Source organism: Marmota marmota, unplaced genomic scaffold, assembly GCF_001458135.2.
Source record: "Marmota marmota marmota unplaced genomic scaffold, marMar, whole genome shotgun sequence".
Taxonomy (NCBI): domain Eukaryota; kingdom Metazoa; phylum Chordata; class Mammalia; order Rodentia; family Sciuridae; genus Marmota; species Marmota marmota.
In genome coordinates, this window is record NW_025999853.1 from 1,580,650 (window position 1) to 1,599,930 (window position 19,281).

The following is a 19,281-nucleotide window of genomic DNA, read 5'->3' on the forward strand; positions in this document are numbered from 1 at the left end:
AGGTGGTCAGGGCAGCCCCTGGGCTCCAGGCTCCTCCACGGGACACCCTGAGCCCCATTCCCGGGCAGATGGAGTCAGGGCCTCCCGGCTGCTCTCTGGGAAGTGGCCTCCTTCCCTCTCCACCCAGCCTCCTCTTCAGCCTCATTTTATACATGAAAAAGTTGAGGCCCAGAGAGGCGAATGATGGGCTCAGGGTCACCCGGGGCGAGGGGCAGAGCAAGGGTCAGAGCCCACCCCCCTTAGAGGGACCATCCCTGGACAGAGGCAGGGGATTCCAGCGCTCAGAACCCACAAAGTGGTGGCTGGTGCTTCAGACTCCAGACGCTGATTCTCTCTGGGACCCGAAGTTGCTTTCTGGGCTCGAGACCCTCAACCGCCTCCTGCCCCTTGTGAGAACTCTCCCCCGTGACCTCTCTCAGTGCTGGGCAGGGGGACAAAGCTGCAGCCCGGGGTCTGGTGCTCAGGAATGGGCTGAGAGTCCTTCGGTTTAATACACACCACCCCACACAGCTGACCTCATAAATATCATTAGATCCTGCAGCGTCCACTGGCCCGCGGGCTCTGGACGTGAGGAACTCTATCCTGCTCCCAGCGCGGCAGGTGGAAATAGTGTGAACCAAGATATGTCCCCGGCAGAGCCAACATCTGAAGGCCCGTCTCCTGGCAGATGGCAGCAAAGGGATCGCTGACCCACACACCCTGGCGGCTGTCCGCCCACTGGGAGGCCAGAGCAGCCTTTGGGCTTTGGTTGGGGGCAGACAGACAGGTGTTTGGTGTATTGTGACCTTGGGTAAGTGACTTGGCTTCTCTAAACTTCAGGTTTTTTCACTTTCTTTTTTAAAAAAAAATGACAATGGCATCTATTTTAGTAACATATGTCACTGGAACATACGTGCAGTGTCCAGCTGAAGACCAGGCACAGTATTAGGACCAAAGGAAGAGAGGCGGCAGGTCAGTGTGGGGTGGGAATCATCCATCTACCCAAGAACCTCAGCCCCGTTCAGAATAAGAAAGTGGAACCTAGGGGAGAATTCTGCACCCTGTGGCTGCCCGACGGCTCTCACGAGGGGCAGGAGGCGGTTGAGGGTCTCAAGCCCAGAACAGCAACGTCGGGTCCCAGAGAGAATCATCCTCTGGATTCTGAAGCACCATGGAGCTTACCAGGGACCAGGGACCGTCCCTGGTGACCAGCACTCCTGGGTGCTCCCAAGACCCACCTCAGCCACCACTTTGTGGGTTCTGAGCGCTGGAATCCCCCACTTCTGTCCAGGGATGGACCCCCTCCCATGGTCTAACCTTCCACCACACCCCTAAGCTTGAGGGCACCTCATGACCCAGGCCTCGGGTCCCCTCACGCTCCACAGTGGCTGTCTCAGGGCTGATGGGGGACCAGGCCAGCTGCCCCCACCCGTGAAACATACCTCTGGGGCTTTTGATCAGGATTTCACAGCCCTTCCCCCACAGGACTCCGACCTGAAACTTTACAGCCCAGCCAGGGACAGTCCTCGTCCAGCCCACACAAACCAAGAGGAGGAAGTGGCCAAGGCAGGACAAGGTGTTGCCAGGAACACAGACAACAGGCATCTTTATGGCTGTGGTTGGGTTCTGGATCAAGCCATACCTGAACCTTCATGGGCTTTTCAGTTCCATGATTAATAAAGCTCCACTTTTTTTTTTTTTTGACTGATAAGCTCGTGATTTGGCGTTAAAGCTCTTACACAATTAGCCAAACTAACAAAATGAAATCTGCTTGAATAAGCAAAAAATTGAGAGCAAAACAAACTGGATGATGTCTTACTGTGTTCTATCAGCCTGTAGGATACTCCTATCCTACTTCAAGTATTGCGGGTAAAAGACGCTTCAGAATTCAAGTTTCAATCTCATTTCTCCACCTACTTTCTAGCTGTGTGATCTTGGACAAGTCACCAAAACTCTCTGAGATTCTGTTTCTTCAAACCTTTGGGAACTAAGTAAGGATGAAATGAGATCATGTGCATAAAGCACTAGATACACATTAGGCGTTCAATAAATGTGTGGTGTAAATCCATCCATTTACCCAATTCAGGCAATGCCATCTGCATTTATGTAATTGTAGGGGCATGAGGAGACCTATGAGGACAGAGAAAAAGGACATCCTGGTTCCCAAGGATCTACTCATGACGGATGCTGTCCCCAGTTTTTATGGCTCTTACCAAAGAAGCAGGGTAGGATAGTAAAAAGAGAAACCACTTTGAAATCAAAGAAACCTGCGTATGTGTCCTACCTCCGCTCCGTGATCTTAGGCAAATTGCCTGACCTCTCTGAGCCTTATCATTTCATTAATAAAATGGGAAAGCTATTGTTTACCTTTTGAAAGGATATTAGGTTGTGAAGCTATGTACACCGTCCCCACTCAGCACAGTGTTCAACAAATAACTGACCATCTGCCCAGGCTCAAGCTAGGGGTCCTTCCCAAAGGACAGTCCGCAAGCCTCTGCTAGGTTCCCACCTTCCTGAGCTCAGCCAGGCCACACCTTCAACTCCTAAAGCCCCGTGTCCAGCCCTGGCCTCTCTCCAGAGCAGCCCTCTGGGCCTCTGCACCAGAATATCTTCCAGGCTCCGCAGTCACAGCACCAGGTCTGGGCTTCTCCCTGCTCTGTGATTTGGGTCAGTCCCCTTGGGCTTGGTCTGCAGTTGCGGCTGGTTGTGGCTGATCTTATGGCTGTGCGCCTGGGGTCCTGAGCTTCTCAACTCTTGCACATCTCTGCCCGTGCACTGGGCACCACTTTCTCCCTGTACCGGTTCAGACACGGCACCCCCTTTCTGCAAAGAGCCCAGGCTTGGTAACTTAGAGTCACCTAGGATTGTCCCCATAGTTTCTCCCTCGGTGCCCAAGTCTGGAAGATTCTCCCTTGGAAATACCACCTTATCTGTAGGCTCTGATGCCACCGTCAACCTGGCCAGTCTCCAGCCCCAGCGTCCCACTTCCAGTCCACCCTCCCAACTAGGAAGCCAGTGGTCAACAAGGGACAATGGAGCCTCCCTCCCACCTAGCCTCTGCCTGGAGGCTGGACCTCCCAGGCTGCTGTCAAAACTGGGCTCCAGCAGGGCACTGTGGTGCACACCTGATCCCAGTGACTCGGGAGGCTGAGGCAGGAGGATCTCAAGTTCAAAGCCAGCCTCAGCAACTTAGTAAGACCATGTCTCAAAATAAAATATATTTTAAAAGGAGGCCTGGGGATGTGGCCCAGTGGTGAAGGATACCTGGGTTCAAACCCTGGTACCAGAAAACAAACTAACAAACAAACTGGGTTTGGGCATCAACATCATGCTTTGGAGACTCCTTTCCCAGGGATGAGGAGAGGAGCCACTCCCGGTGCTCATATTCTTTCATGCTTCTCAAACACACCCCCTGAGGACCGTCACCCAAGCCAAGGCAGACCGTGTCAGAGACCCTTTGCATGTCATGAGCACACTGGGCTTCGCTCCATAGAAGTGCATTTGCATGTGACATCTCGCATCCAGTTTCAGGGGTGCACACCCCCCCAAGCATACAGAGCACAGCTTGCCCCCGTCAAGTGTGTTTTACAGAGGAGGACTGAGACAACTGGAAGAAGGGACCTGAGCAGGACAGGCGAACTGCCTCCCTCCGCCAGGCCGTGATCATCACAGGAAAGCGTGGTGTCCACTCCAGCCCCGTCGTAGCTGTGAGCAGAGTGCTTGCTACATTGCCCACCTCGGGAAGGGCTTCGGGTGGAGCCGGAAGATGACCGCACAAGGGAAGCTGGCCCTGTCCCTTGCACACGGGATAATTCCCTTTCCTCCCTTCCTGGAAAGCTGTAGAGGAAGGAAATGTGGCCGCCTCCAGAGTGGTCAGGGAAGGCTTCGTGGAGGAAGCCAGCCTGCTGGGGCTGCGCGCTGGTGCTGGGGACGCAGGGCCAAGCGTTATTAATAGGACTGGCTCAGTGGGCCCAGGGAGGTGAATGTGATACAGACACCCAGTACCGGGGCTGGGGAGTACCCGACACCGGAAGGGGAGGGGGCTGGGGGCCGGGGAAGCGCCACCTCCCAGAATAGCCAGGAGGGAGCCTATTTAAGTGGCCAGCCACCCCCAGGCTCACTCCCCACAGGACTCCCACCAGCCCCGCTTTCAGTGCAGGCTCCTGCCGTCCACTCCCACCCGAGGTGAGTGGCAGCTGGGTGGGTGGTGACCCTGGGTGGCCGTGGAGTCCAGGACTAGAGTGTGTCCTGAGCACTCCGCCCTGGCCCTAGGTGAGCCGGGCAATGCCTCCCCTTGGCCTGGTCGCAGGTCCCCATCTGTCCAACACGAGGGTGGAGCCAGACACCTGTGAACTCTCGCGATGCCACCAGAGGGGCAGGGGGGCAGGAGGAGGGGGTGTGGAGGCCTGGTGTCCACCTGGCCTGAGGGCCGTGGAGCTGAGGGAGACCAGAGGAAGGAGGGGAAGAGCCAGGCTGGGCCCCAGGTGCAGGACTTGGGGACCCTCAGGAGCCAGAGTGTGTTTTGGTCACATGAGACTCCACTGGCCCTGGGCACTAGGGAGGAACACTAGGGGGGGTCACTGAACTCCAGGGGAGGGGACCCTGGGGTGGTCCTCTCACTTAGGCTAATCACAGACCCTTTCTAGCCTCCGTTCCCCCATCTCTACTGCATGAGGGTCCTTGGCCAGGACACCAGATTCTCCCACAAGGCCCTTGAGCAGCGCCTGGGAGTTGAAATGAAAACAGGCCGCCCAGCTGGGGCAAGGGGCAGGGCGGGGCAGCAGGGCAGCAGGGCCAGGGCAGCCGAGGGCCCAGAGGCCTCACGCCCAGGGGTATCTGGCCAGGACTTCAGCCTGGGCTCCTTGGACGCCAGCTGGCTGTGGGCTGAAGGAGCTGACTCACCGGGAGGGGGCAGCTGGAGCCAGCCACTCCTAAGGCTTCCAGGAAGGGCACCAGCCAGGCCTGAGCCGGAGACGGTGTTGACAGTGAGTGTCAGGGAACTTGAGCTACTGGGCAGCTGGGCTGCTGTCCCTGGTCCCCACACCAAGGGCCACCACAGTCCCAGCCCTTGCCCATCTGCCTAAGTTGGAGTCTCAAGGTCCCACTAACAGGGACAGGGGTGGGGACCACCAGCCCTTCCCACACAACAGAGGGAGACACAAGCCTGGAGATGAAGGTCCTTTCCCAAGGTCACATGGGGACTCAGTGCAGCCCCAGATCAAGGTCCAGGCCCCTGTCCAGGGCTCACCCTCCAGAGGCAGCCGCTGCAGCCAGGATGTGTGGGAGACCTCAGGCAGGTGCTGCTGGCACTTGCCTCATTTCCCAGAGGGGGCTTTAAGACCATGAAGCTCGCTGGGTGGCCAGGAAGTGTGGTCTGAAGGTGTCACCTCTCCCCCAGGTAAACACCAGCCTCCCGAGAGCTTGCATGGACATCCAGGTAGGCTCCATGCCCCCAGCCTCCCCAAAGAGGTTTGTGGGACAAGGGTCATCTGACCCCAGATTCCTGGATAGGGGAGATCAGGAAAGTAGTTGATGGAGCTCCAGGAGCAGCTTTGTGAAAAGTCAGGCTGGGCAGGGGGAAAAAAAAAAAAAGGCCCCGTTAAGGTGTGCCTCCCTGGGCAGATGTGGGACGCAGCTCCAGCTGAGAGCTTGGGCAGCTCTATCTGTCCCTGTCCCCACCACCCCTTCCTTGGTCTGTGGATCAGGTTTCCTAGCCTCAGCGCTCAGCTTTTGCAGCAAAAATTTGCATCTAAGACAGACAAGAGGTTTGCATCGGGGTGGAGAGAGAATGGGTGCCGAGCCGAGGGGTCCACGGGGTAGAGGCTGGACCCTGCGTGTCCAATTATCTTTCCCTAAAAGGGATGTCCTTCGAGGTGCCCAGATTCGAGCGGTGCCTCCTGCGTGCCCTTGACGGCAGGCGAACTCCCCAGACCCGGCTGATGGCGCGGGTGCCCCCTAAATTCCCGAGGGCGTGCTTCCCGGGGCGACCTGGCCGCAGACCCCGGGATCTGAGGCGGTCGGGGCCTGCGCTGCGGGAGCAGGTGGGCTGCGGGGCGGCGGCGCAGCAGGACTGAGCGGCTCCGGCTGCGCGCAGAGCCCGGCGCCCCCTGGCGCGGTGCCAGGCCAGGCGGGCGTGCGCCGGGCGTGCGGCACTGCAGCGCCGGTCATATGAGCAGAAATGATGAGAAAAGCACTTTTTAATCTTTTCGCACTTGCTCCGCCCGCTCAAACAGTTGCAGGATGTCGATGACAGACTTGCTCAGCGCTGAGGACATCAAGAAGGCGATCGGAGCCTTTGCTGGTGAGAGCGCGCTCCCTCCCCATCCTCTCCTTCCATCCGTCACCTGCGCCCTGCGCCCCGCAGCCGGCAGCCAGCCAGTCCCCTGCAGCCTCTGTCCACGCGTCGGAGGGGTCGGGTTGGGGTGGTCCTCCGCGTTTCCCAAACTCCGAGGGCCGGAGGGGACTTGGGGCGGGCTGCACGGCGGGGAGGCGGGCTGCCCGAGANGGGGGGGGCTAGCAGAGAATCCTGTGTCCTTTCTGCTTGGCACCTTCTCCCCTGGACACAGGAAGCTCTGGGGAGTCACCCTCCTGGGGCATTATGAGAACCACCTATGTAGCCTTGAGCCACCTTGTCATCTCTAGGAAGAAACTGAACTGGGCTTTTGTCACACGCACACACACACACACTCATATCACACACACTCATATCACACACTCATATCACACACACTCATATCACACACTCATACACACACACCAACATATGCACACACACACACACACACACACACTGCCCCTGGAATGAATCTCTGTGACAAGCCAGGACTCTTGGGTCCTCCCCTCTTCCTCTCACTATGTGACCTTGACGAACACTTGTCCTCTATGTCTATCTTCTGTGTGGCCAAGAAAGAAGGTTGCCTCTCCCCGGCCCCAGTGCACACACCGGGTTCACACCAGCTCACTTCCCAGCCTGCTGTCACCTAGGACCCGCGGAAGGCTGCATGGAGAGGGTCTCGGGAGGCCAAGGTCTCCCTTTGGTTCGTACCGGTGAGGGGGCTGGGCAGGCTTGAGAGGCGTGACCTTGGACAAGCACCTTTCCCAGTCCCCCCACAGGACTGTCCTCCCTGCCCACGCCTGGCAGTGGAGTCACCCGAACACCAGGACACCCCTCCCCGGCCTTCCTGGGCCTCCTCTTGTCCTCATTTTCACCCGCTCCTCCCACCAGCTGTCGACTCCTTTGACCACAAAAAGTTCTTCCAAATGGTCGGCCTCAAGAAAAAGAGTGCGGACGACGTGAAGAAGGTGTTCCACATCCTGGATAAGGACAAGAGCGGCTTCATCGAGGAGGATGAGCTGGGGTAAACTGAGGCCTGAGGGGACTTCCGGCCGGAGGCCCAGGGAGGAAGGGAGGGTGGTGGCTGGAACCCCCCCTTCCCAGTCCCCACCAGGGCTGCCCTTTCCCTGGCACCCTTCACAGAAAGCAAGGGCTCAGGCCCAGGGTACAGGGAGAAGATGCTCACGGCACCATCGCTTCCGGAAGAATCAACCCCTCAGCTCAAAGTGCAACTAACAAGGTTAAATTATAGCCACTTAATACTGCTAATGGAATGATGCTTCTTAATAATTCAATACAAACCAAGAGGTGGTTTTCCTGCTCGCTGGCACCGTAGGCACAGCCGGGGGCTTGGTTCCTGTAAGTGCTGCCCTGATTCCCAGTCGAAAAGGCACCTTCTGTCTGTGCAGACCCCACCCCTTTTGGACCAGGGTGTCTACAGCAACTTCTGGGCAAGCCAGGGGCCCAGAGCCAGCCTTGGGGATTCAGGGGTCCTTGGAGCCAAGCAACCAGGAAAAGGCACTGACTAAGAAGATTTGCAAAACTGCATCTGGGAAGAGCCCTCCCATCCTCCCCGCCCCGGCCACCTGGCCCATGTCTTCTGCCAGCTGTGCCTTAGGATGTCACTCTGTCCAGGACTGCCTTGGATTTCATCCAAAAGAGCAAAAAGAGGGAGGAGAGAGGGTTCCTACTTAAGGAGAACTCCTCCCACCTATCTTGTCTCCCCCAAACCGTCCCACAAGGGTTGCCTCTGCCTGGGACCGTCTCCTGCCCACCCACACCGGGCACTAGCCTCTCCCTGCCCTCCAGGCACCACCTTCTCCAGGAAGCCTCCCCACAGTGTACCCATCCCACCACATGTCCCTCCTGGAGTACGTGACCTCCTTCCCATTGATTCAGGTGGCTTCCTGAGACCACCACAGTGTGACCAGCTTCCAGCCTAGCTCGCCAGAGAAGTCATTTAGTAGTTGCTTATTGAATAAATAAAGAAATGCAGGTCACGCAAGTAGGCCAGCCTGTCCCCCAGCCCACTTGCTCACCAAGGCCCAGCTGCACACACGCTCTCTGCGCGCTGCCTGTCCCCGCTGCGTTTTCCCCTCACGGACACAGCACCATTTCCTGGCCGGGAGCCCCTGAGCAGTGGTTCCGTAACCCTGAGTCCCAAATGCCTCAACTGTAAACTGCCCAGGATACCATCCATACGATGTCCCTCCTGGGTGACCTTGACCTGACTCCCTCCTCATCTGTCTCCCTTTCCTCCTCCAGATTCATCCTAAAAGGCTTCTCCGCAGACGCCAGGGACCTGTCTGTGAAGGAGACCAAGACACTCCTGGCCGCTGGAGACAAGGACGGGGACGGCAAAATTGGGGCTGACGGTGGGTAGCACATTGTGGATTCTGGGATGTGTGGATGCTGGAAGTTCAGAGCCGTGTCTGTCACCAGGAAGGGGAGCCTGGGGGCAAGGGCTCCCGTTAGGTGTAGCCAGGCAGAGAAAAGCTGCTATGGAGTTCCAAAGTCAAGCCCAGTGAGTCTCACGCATGCTGGGTGGGAATCCAGGAGAATTTAGGATTTTTCCAGTACTTTGCCCAGAGTCGAGTCCTTCACTGGCTGTGTGACCTTGGGCAGTCTCTCTCCTTCTCTGAGCCTGAGGCTCCTGTAGGTAATCTAAGGAGATGAGGCCAGCTGATCCCCAAGGACCCTCCGGCTCCCATTAGTCTCAGATCCCAGGGATGGAAAATCCTGGTTTCCTATCCTCTGCAGCATCTGACCCTGGGGTCCTGTAACCTTGAGCCTCAAGACAGCTTTTAACTTCACTCAAATATACTCTTCTGGTATGACAGGACAGCCAGGAAAGACAGCCAGCCAGGAACCAGCCCCAACAAGCAAGAATGGTTCTCAAAGTTAGCTGTTGGCAGAGGCAAGAGGCCAGCGGGCCACCCATCCCACACCCTTGCCCACTCAGCTGGACCTAGTATTCCTGGGGACACATTCCCAGCATCACGTTTTACAGATGGCTAAACAGATGTTGAAGGGCTTGGTCCAATTCAAAGAGCCAGGACCTAGAGATGGAGCAGGGATTCAGAACCTGACCTGAATGTCCCCACTGCCACCCCCTCCATGACAGGCCTTTCTGACGGTCTAAGAGAAAACTGGGTGTCGGTGCCTCTGAGTTCCACTCCCAGCCACCTGAGCTTGGGGAAGTCCCGTAACTGCTCTGGGCTTCACCTTCCTCATCTTTGAGCTGAGGAGGATGAGGGTCTTAGAGCTGTCCTGAGGCCCAGGTGTGATACTATGCAAAGGGCCTAGACGGGGCCAGGCGCAGAGCAGGTGCCGCGTGTTGGGAAACTAAGATGAAATCGGGACTAGATTGCCTTCGCCCTTGTGCCTCGGGGGTGGCCCACACCTGTCCCAGAGCAGGTGCTGCATGAATACCTGTTGCTCGAGTGTGAATTCCAGGCCCCCATGCTGCTTCCTCTCTGCCTTCCCCGGCGAATCTCTGGGGTGTCACCGAGTCCACCTGGCCTGCCTTGCCAGCCACAGGGCGGGCCACTTATCTCTGACCTGCTTGGGCTTGTCAGAAATTCAGTGGCTGCAGACCCAAAATCGCTTTGAGAAAGGTACAAGAATTCTGAAACTGGGTCTCAGTTTATTAACGTGTATTTTGGCTAGAAACGAGAACGGAGACTCCCGACCAAGGTCAGACGCAGGGAGTGCCCTGGCCACCTGTCTTCAGCTTCCCTGCTTGCAGCTGAAGGAGGGAGGTGCTTTTCAAGGGACCTGAGTGCAGGGTCCTGGGAGGTGTTGGGCGCTGAGCTGCTCTGGGTGGCTCAGGTGAGTGACAGCTGCTCTCTGCCCCAGCTCCACCCCCAGCCCTGGCTCCACCTTGAGCTCAGCTCCAGCCTCCAGCCCACCTCCACCTTCCATTTTAATCTGCCGCCAGGAAGCCCAGCCCAGGTCTTCACGGCTGGCTGCTCCCAGGCAACCTGAATGGTGAAGAGAAACCAGGGCAGGCCCTCGCCTGGTTCCCTGCCTCCCTCTCCCTCCCGCCATACTCAGGTCTTAAAGAGCCAACTGAACTCTTCCAATAGACATTGTCTGAGCAGCAACTTGGTGTCCAGCAGGGAGGGGAAGATGAATTAGACCCAACTGAGAGTGGCACCATTTCCTGGCTGGGAGCCCCTGAGCAGTGGTTCCGTAACCCTGAGTCCCAAATTCCTCAACTGTAAACTGCCCAGGATACCAAAGAGTGCCTAGTGCAGTGTTTAGTAAGTGCTCAATAAACAGCAGCCAGGATGCTTTTTTTTTTTGGCACTAGGGATTGGACCCAGGGGTGCTCTACCTCTGAGCCACATCCCCAGCCCTTTTAATTTTTTAATTATGAGACAGGGTCTTGCTAAGTCACTTAGGGCCTCACTAAATTGGTGAGGCTGGCCTTGAACTTGCCATCCTCCAGCCTTGGCCTCCCAAGTTGCTCTGAGGACAGTTGTGTGCCACCATGCCCAGCTAAGATACTATATTCACTTCATCTGCACATTGCTCACGGTTCTGGAAACAAATGGCACTACAGGGTGAGTGTCCCTTATCTAAAAGGCTTAGGATCAAAAGTGCATCAAACTTTAGAGTTTTTCAGACTTCGGAATAGGTGCATAGTCTCATGTTGGTATTCAAAAAGTTTTGGATTTCAGATGCTCAACCTGTACGAGGCAGAGCAGAGAGGTGTAGGCAGCGTGGGGGGCACTTCATGTGGACTAGGGGGCACTGGGCTAGGATGCCCCAGCAGTGGAGGGTCCAGGTATCAGCAAGGTGGTGAGGCCGGTGGTGAGGAGATGGGTTCGCTGGGAGAGATGACAGTAGTTAGCTGGGCATGTAATGTGTGCCCAGGCCAGTGCTGGTCTCCGTACAGTGTCACCTCTTTTACCCAGGAGGACATAGGTGCAGACACAGAAAGAGCAGTCAGGGAATCCAAGGCCACTTGGCCAGGATCCAACACGGTCTACGGAGGGCTTGGGCCAAGCTGAGGCTGACGGAGCTCTAATCAGGAGCCGGGGGTCTGGGGGGACCAGAACAACAGGGGCTGGCACAGGCCTTGACGACAGGCCCCCCGACAGTGCGCAGGCGTGGGAGGGGAGGCAGAGCCCTCTGCGGGGCCCAGGAGCCGTCATGGCTGGCACCCTGCGGCTTCCCCTAAGGCCCAGAGGGTCGGAGCCCACCTACCAGGGTGGGATGCTCTCTCCTGTCCTGGGACCCGGGCAAGTCACAGAGATCCCTGGCTTTCAGGGGGCCTGGTCTTTAAAACCAGCGTCAGGCCACTAGCCAATCCCTGGGGTCCCTTCCAGCCCTGGGATTCCACAGTATAATCCTCTGCACAAACGACCATGAGTGGGACTTAGACCAGCTGAGTGACTTAGTGACAACAGCGGTGACATCGAGCCTCATGGAGCACTTCAGGCGTGCACAGTCCTTCACGCATTTATCTTCCGGGCTATCCCTGGGGTGGACACTGTGACAATTCCCACTTTATAGACACGGAGGCTCAGAGAGGCCAGGCTTTGCCTGAACTCCCATGGGCCCGGAGAGGAAGGAGGCAGACCCGGGCACAGGTCGTAGGGCCCCAGGGCACGTGCCCCATGGCCACCTCCTTCTCTCACTCAGGTTAGGCGAGCCCCGCCCATCGGATGACAGCTGTATTGACTTGCTGCTCGCTCCGCCCCCTTCACCGCGTGGGCTCTGCAAAGCAGGGACATGGTTTTCTTCAGTTCTGATCCCAGCACAAAGAATAGGGCCTGGCACATAATGGGAGGATGAGAAAAGTCTACCGGACAGACAGATGGACGGAGGGGTGGATGAGTGAAGGAGCCAGGGCCAGCCCGGGGTATGATGGCAGGGGCTCTCTGCAGGCCCGAGCTGGAGAGCTGGGCAGCACGCTGGGGCTTGCTTGCTGCAGGTGCTGAGGGGCTCAGGACTGCCGCTGTCCCCAGCTCTGTGTGTCCTAGGAAGGGGAGCGCAGTTTACCATGTTCTTCAAGCTCCCAGGCTGCAGGGAAGGGGAGGAGGACAAAGTCCTAATAATACGCCTTTCCATTCTCGTCCCCGGGGGTGACTATTTCCAGGAAGCTCAAAGACTTTTCTAGATGTGATCGATTGAGTTTCAACAGCCACCCTGAAAGGCTGGTGCCGAGCTAGACAGTGAGGGGTTAGAAAAGGAGAGAGAAGCTGGAAAGAGGTGGACGCCCCCGGGACTAGTGGATCTCCACCTGCAGCGGCCTCAGCCCCCCCCAGGGCCCTTCCCAGCATGGATGGCCTCTCCCACGGCTTGGGTGGGCCTGAGCATTTGCATCTGGAACAAGTAGCCATGTGGTGTAGACAGTCCGGGAGCTGCACTCTGAGAGCCACCGCCTGAGGTCAATCCTAGGAAGGAAGGGCCAGGAGTGTCCACTGTCCCCACTTTACAGGTGAGGAAACAGAGGCACAAAGAGGCCACGTGAGGTGCTCGGGGTTACCCAGCAGCAGAGTCAGGACTGTGTCCCTCTAGGACCCACTGTGACCCTGCCTCCCTGGGCATTTGTCCCCAGCCTGACTCTCTGAACTGGAAGCCTCCACAGGAACAGACAGACCCACAGACATTGAGGTGAGCACCCAGTCCCACTCCTGGTGGGACTGCTCTCAGGTCTTTTTCCTTCTTCAACCCTCACGTAGCTCCCCAAGCTCTTTATTACCTGCACAAACAAGGAAACTGAGGCCCAGAGACGCAGAGCAACTTGCCCTGAAGCGTGAGACCCCTTTCGTTCTCCAGCTGCAAACGAGCTCCTCCCCCAGCGCTGCAGGAAGGTCCGCACACCCCACACCCACATGCGCACGCGCAATCCAAGGGCATTTTCGCTGGGACCCAACCCTAGAACTGGATCCGCTTTCCTGTGCTTTAGCCCTATTCCAATTCAAGAGCATTTTACTTCAGTGCTAAAAACATTGAATCCTAATTATTTCCTGACCAGGACAGACGGACCACGGGCCTCCCGTGCCTGAGGGCTTTTGCCTCTCCTGCTTCCTTGGGGTCATCTGCAAAGTGGGGATAAAAATACCTCTTGCCTCGGCTTGGTGCAGTTAGGTGAATGTTCTGGAAATTATTCCTTTCCTCTGAATTAGACGAATGCTTTTTTGAAAGTCACCTCAAAAACTTTTTAGAAGCTGGGGAGTCCCGGCCCTCAACAGAAATGAAGTGGAGTCTCATGTCTAAGATAGGAGGGAAGCGAGAAGGCCTGTCAGCCCCTTTCGGGATTGGATCCCCAAGCAGGGCAGGATGTACACACTGGCAGGGCCCCGGGGGCAGCCAGCATTTGGTGGCATCTCCTCCTGCCATCCCAGAAGCCCCAGGAGGTCTAGGGGACAGAGACTGAGAGATGTGAAAACTGAGGCCCGGTGGACATAGAGTGCCAAAGTCACCCGGCAAAATCCTTGACCGAATGGGACCTGGGTCTCCTGACTCCGCCTCCCTCCTGGCCCAAGCTGAGCTGAGACTTTGGAGTTATAAATGGCTCCGGCGCTTAGCAATCTGCTCTCCTATTCCCGGGTGCACTCGCGCTGGCTGGGGCCTTATGCTGAACTAGATAAGACGGAGCAGGGAGAGGAGGAGGCTGCTTATGTAACTGGCCTCCTGGAAAATGGAGCGGCCGTCAGGGCGAGAAGATGGGCCCGCCCCATTCATCCCGCTCCTTCTGTCTGAGGGCTGCAGTGGGGACGCAGGGCCGTCAGACTTTTGAGAAAGAGAAGCAGCCGAGCACAAGCCACGCCGGAGCTAGAAGCCTCCTGGCTGGGTGGCTCAGCCTCAGTTTCCCTGCAAGTAGAATGGGGGTAACGGGGCCCGAGAGGATGAACTGGGCTCGCACATGGGGCAGCCCCTGGCACCAAGGGCGCCCCCAGAACAGTTTATGATGCCTCCCTATGGCTGTCTGGCTTGACCCCAAATGACCCTGCCTCCCAGTTCTGCAGGGTGGGAAAGTGATCTCTGTTTGCAATACCAATGTATAAGAAACCGAGCCGGGGAGCTATTTAGAGGTGAGGTGATAAACCAGGAGGCTGGTCCCTTCATCCTGGTCATCACGACAGAGGGAGGGAAACAGCCTTCCAGACGCTGACTCAATGAGTCTCAGTTTCACTTGGGGCTATCAGCATATGCCGCTCCCACCTGTCAATAGCTTCTAAATTTGTCCAGTGTCCGCAGCACCCAGGACTGGGGCAGACCTAATTAGGCTAATTGCAGTTTCCTAAGGGAGAGTAAAGAACAGAATCTGCCCATCCTCCGTCCGCTGCCCCCCTCCCACCCATCCCTGCCTTCTCTGCCTCTCTCTGATTGGGCGAGGCAGACCTCAGCAAGCCAGCCCTAGAGGATGCTGGGGGCAGCCTCAGGCTGCAAAGGTAGGGCTGTGCTTGCGCGTCCTACAAGGGGAAGAGCATCTGGATCCCTCTGAGGGCTCATTTCCCTCATACCTCAGCAATCAGCATTGACTTAATGGCAGTCACACTGTGCCTGCCCCGCCTACGCCGGACGCCTCCATCATTTCCTGTGGTCCTCACATCACCTGTGAGGAGAGGGTCTCAGGATCCCCATCGTACAGATGAGGAAACCGAGGGCCAGAGGCTGACTGTCCACAGAGGGGTGTGCTGGAGGCGGGAATCTAACTCACATGGAATTGATCCTGTGGAAACTTGTTCAGGGCAGCTGGCTGCTGTGTATTCCCCGGGTCCTCTGTTTAGGTCCTCCTTGTCCTCCTTAGATTCAGGGGCTTTGTGGTGGTTGTCATTTCAGAGTTCCAACCCATGTGGATTGTGCTGAGGGGATCCAAAGGGGGTGGAGTTAGCACATATAAGCCGCCTACTGTGTGCCAGGCATCTTTCTGTATTTTATCATCTGTTTTCCCTGATAGCTGTGTAAGTAGCCTGTACCCTCCTTACAGATGAGAATACTGAGGCTCAGAGGGGTAAAGTGGTGACCCATGGCCACCCAGCCAGGCAGTGATGGACAAGACAGCTTCAGAGATGGGGATGAGGAACGGAGATGGGGAATGAGAGGGATGGTGGATTCCAATAGCGGCAAGAGCGACAGCCATGCTGACAAAGGCTTGAGGTCTCCTCTCTGCAACGGCTTGGTGTCAAAGTGGCTTGAGGTACAGAGAATCCTGATCACAGTGGCCACAGGTGTGTGCTGTGCCCTGGCCCTGACTAGGAGCTCTAGCTAGATCCTGGGAGCAGCCCCGGGAAGTAGGAATTCCCCTGAGCACCATGGTACAGACAAGGAAACCGAGGCACAATGTGTGACCTAGTCAAAGGTCACAGAGCAACAAACAGGAGCTGGGAGTGGATCCCAGCCCACTTACCCCAACCCAGTAAGAGTAGAAGATCACGTGTGAGATGAGAGAACCCGACCGGGAAGGGCGAGGCACCTCGTCCAGGGACTAGCAGATGGCGGACCCACACTGGAACCCGTCCTGCAGCATGCCATCCCGTCCCAGAGTGCAGCTGCCGGCTCTGCTGGCCTGGGCTTCCCATAGTCTCTGTGCACTTGCTCATTTGAGAACTGGGCTTTTTTTTTTTTCTTTTGGAGGGTTGGGGGGTGCTAGGAAGGCTGGGGCTGACTGGCCGGGTGCTAAGGGCTCTGCCCCCGGGCAGATAGGAACGTACCAAAGAGGTGGCTCCTGCCCTCAATGTGTCTGCAAGTGCCCTGTTCAAGGTTCTGTGGGGATAAAATTAGAATCCAGTGTTTCCTGCACGTCCAGCCAGACGTGGCTGTCGTGACCTCCTGGCTGCATCAGGGTGGGCAAAGGGCCAATTAAGAGGCTTTTAAAAGCTACAAAATATTCCGAATATTTCCCAAAGTGAGGCTCCAAATGCCCAGCTTTTATCCCAGGAGACCCTCATTGACACCCTGGGTCCTCCCACACCAACCGCACCAGGTCCCCTCTAGTGTGGGGGTGAAGACAGTGTGCTGCTGAGGAGGAGCCAGGGAGCCCCCAATTTCCAGCATGAAGAGTCAGACCCAGCCTCCCCTCTCGACGGTCTCCAGGAGCAGTGTTGGTGACAGGTTCGCGCCTCCTGTACCTCAAGGCAGAGCATCTCAGTGGCCTGGGACAGGGAAGGCCCATGAAGCTGGAGAGGACTCTTGCTTCCACGGGCCACCAGCCCAGCCAGGAGCAGCCCTCACACTCAGCTCCTGAGGCCAGAAGACAGACTGCAGCTCTGTGTCTTATTCTCCGAATAACTCTGACACCTCCCCTCTCCAGCCCCATTTCCCCATCTGTAAAATGGGAATCATCTCACAGAGCTTTTGTGAGAATTCAGTGCAGTTAAACAGTGGTTGTTGAAACTTAAGGACTCATAAGCCATCCCATCCATCCCTGCACCCATCCACCTATCCATCAATCCATCCATCTATCCATCCATCCTTATATTCATCCATCCATTCATCTATCTGTCCATCCATCCACCCATCCATTCATCCATCCATCCATCCATCCACCCATCCACCCACCCATCTATCCACGCATCCATCCATCCATCCATCTATCCATCTATCCATCCATCCGTCCACCCACCCACCCATCCAGCATTCACTTATTAGCACCTGCTGTGTGTGAGGACGTTCTAGCTGCTGGGAGAGATGGGCTCCCCGCCCCTCAGAGTTTGCCTTCTAAAGAGAGGAGACCAACAAAAATAAGTACATAAATAAGATCATTTCAGAGTGTGCTAAGTACTGTGAAGTAAATTAAAAAAGGGCTACTGTGACAGACCCATGGGGGTGGTGACATTTGATCTGGGACATGTGTCACTCTATACTAGGTCAAAGTAGGTCAGAAACTCCAGCATAGAGAAGGAGGCTAAGACCGACTGTAGCATGAATCCCATCTGCTCTGTGACCTTGGTCAGGCGACTTAACTCTTGGGCCTCAGTTTCCCCAGCTGTAAAACGCAGGCCAAGGTGAGTCTCCCCGGAGGTAGTCGTAGGATTCAGAGGTTGGCACTCGACAAATGCCAGCTACTAACTGTAAAGCTGGACTTCTTGGAAGAGCCCCCGGCCCTCCTCCACCCCGTCCTGAAGGCTCACAGGGGACTGTGGCTGAGAAGAGGGCCCCTCGGGGGGTCGTTGGTCCTGGGGCTGTTTCCCAGGTACCACTCAGTGGGAGAGCCTTGAGCCTTCAGGACTCTGAGAGGGAGGACCCTCGTTCTCCACCCGCTTGAATCCCTGCCCAGACCCCACGCCCAGGTCACCCACCTTTCCTGTCCTGGGACAGTCTAGGGACAGGAGGGTGTGGTGTCCCCTCACTGGCCAGAGTCAGTGCCAGGCTATAGCCAGGATATGGCATGTGGGTCTGGTTGTCCTTGTTTTTGTTTTTGTTTTGTTTTTACTTAGGAATAATTTTAGGAATACCGAAGAATTTCGGGGGTCATGCAGGGTCTTGTGCACCCTCCTCCCAGCCCCCCAGGCTAGCACCTTGTATCACCACGGTTCACGTCAACCCCACGGAGCCGCATCGCTGGGTTTTATCTACATGTTCTGCACCAAGTCCTGGCAGGGCAGCTGACCTCAAGGGGGACCCAGGCACTTTTTGTGGCCTTTCTGAAGCCATCACGGCCCCTCCCTTCTGTCCATGGGTGTGTGAGAGATCTGAACCCTGGGAGCCCATTGTCCAGCATATGGCCAGGCCTGCCTGGAAGCCCTGGCCCTTGACCCCAGCCGGGGCCCTCCCCACATCACCACGCTGCATTTACACAGGCATCGAGGACTGACCAGGACCCCACCCTCCCAGGCAGGCCAGAGATGTGGCGTCCCAGAGTCGCTCAGTGATACGCGGTGGCAAGACCGTATCCTCGCTCGTCTCCTGGGGGGAGAAACAGAAGAAAAGTCCAGAAAGATGGCTGACTGCAGAGCCTCGGTCTCCTCATCTGTAGAATGAGCGTGATAATCAGTGATGAGGTGATGGTCAGGGTCAAGAGGGATGCTGGACGTGGAGTGTTGAGGACAACGGCTGCACTCAGTGGACCCTCAGGGACAGTCAGAGACACGATGGGAGCTGACAGTCATGTGATCACGGGTCCTGCTCACCGTGTTCATTAATTCCCACTCTCTCTCATTCCGCCACATCCGCAGCAGATCCACGAACCTGGAGGAAGCACGGAGCTGTGCCCTGCGTCCCTCGGGGACAGTCCCTCTGCATCCTCTGCCTCCGACTCATGGCCTCTGTCATTTCTTTTGCAGAATTCTCCACTCTGGTGTCTGAAAGCTAAGAGGCGCTGCCGCCCGGGGCCTCCCCCTCTGCTCCCGACACCCCGTCTCAGCCGTTGTGTCCCCTCTGGATTTTCTGTTGGGTTTATTTATGTTATTTTTTACTCCCCCACCCCCTGTGGCTCTCAAATGACACCGTTCTTCTGGAAAATGCTGGAGAAACAATAAAGGTCGTACCCGTCGGACTCCATCTGCATGGGAGGGCCAGCCTGGCGGGCACTGGCTTTCCAAGGACCCTTAGGTGGGGCGGGGGTGGGGGGCTACACCTCAGGAAAAGATGTGACCGAAGGGAGGACCGCCTGAGCCTTGTACCCAGCACGGCCCTCCAGGCGGTTCGTCCCTTTGAATCCTTGGGACCACTGCACAGAGGAGGTGACGGACAGGTGCGGAGACTGAGTCTTGGAGCCGGAAGTGACGCGCTGGGGCCCCCCCACCCCGGGCGGGTGCTGGGATTGGATGTGGGTCTATGGACGGCTGGGTGGACGGATGGTGGGTGGATGGCTGCTGGCTTCACCTTCCATCCCTGTGACAAATACCGGAGAAAATAACGTAGGGAGGAAAGGCTTATTTTGGCTCATGGTTTCAGAGGTCTCGGGCCCTGGACGGTGGCTCCTTTACTTTGGGCGGAGGAGCATGGCAGAGGAAGTTCTCAGCTCATGGCGGCCGGGAAGGATGAGCGTGTGTGTAGAGAGAGAG

At 56.8% G+C, this 19,281-nt stretch overlaps 1 protein-coding gene across 2 annotated transcripts; it reads left to right on the forward strand.

Annotated features, from left to right (window-relative positions):
* The first annotated feature begins 5,726 nt into the window (after positions 1–5,726).
* Positions 5,727–18,781, forward strand: Pvalb (parvalbumin). 2 transcript variants are annotated; one of them, XM_048802010.1, is made up of 5 exons: positions 5,727–5,744; positions 6,213–6,280; positions 7,205–7,337; positions 8,579–8,688; positions 18,559–18,781. In XM_048802010.1, exons 2-5 carry the CDS (start codon positions 6,220–6,222, stop codon positions 18,585–18,587), a joined length of 333 nt encoding a protein of 110 aa, XP_048657967.1. In that variant the 5' UTR covers positions 5,727–5,744; positions 6,213–6,219; the 3' UTR covers positions 18,588–18,781. The 2 variants fall into 2 exon arrangements, with proteins under 2 accessions (XP_048657967.1, XP_015338235.1); XM_015482749.2 differs by lacking the exon at positions 5,727–5,744 and having other exon boundaries at positions 6,106–6,280.
* Positions 18,782–19,281: the final 500 nt, after the last annotated feature.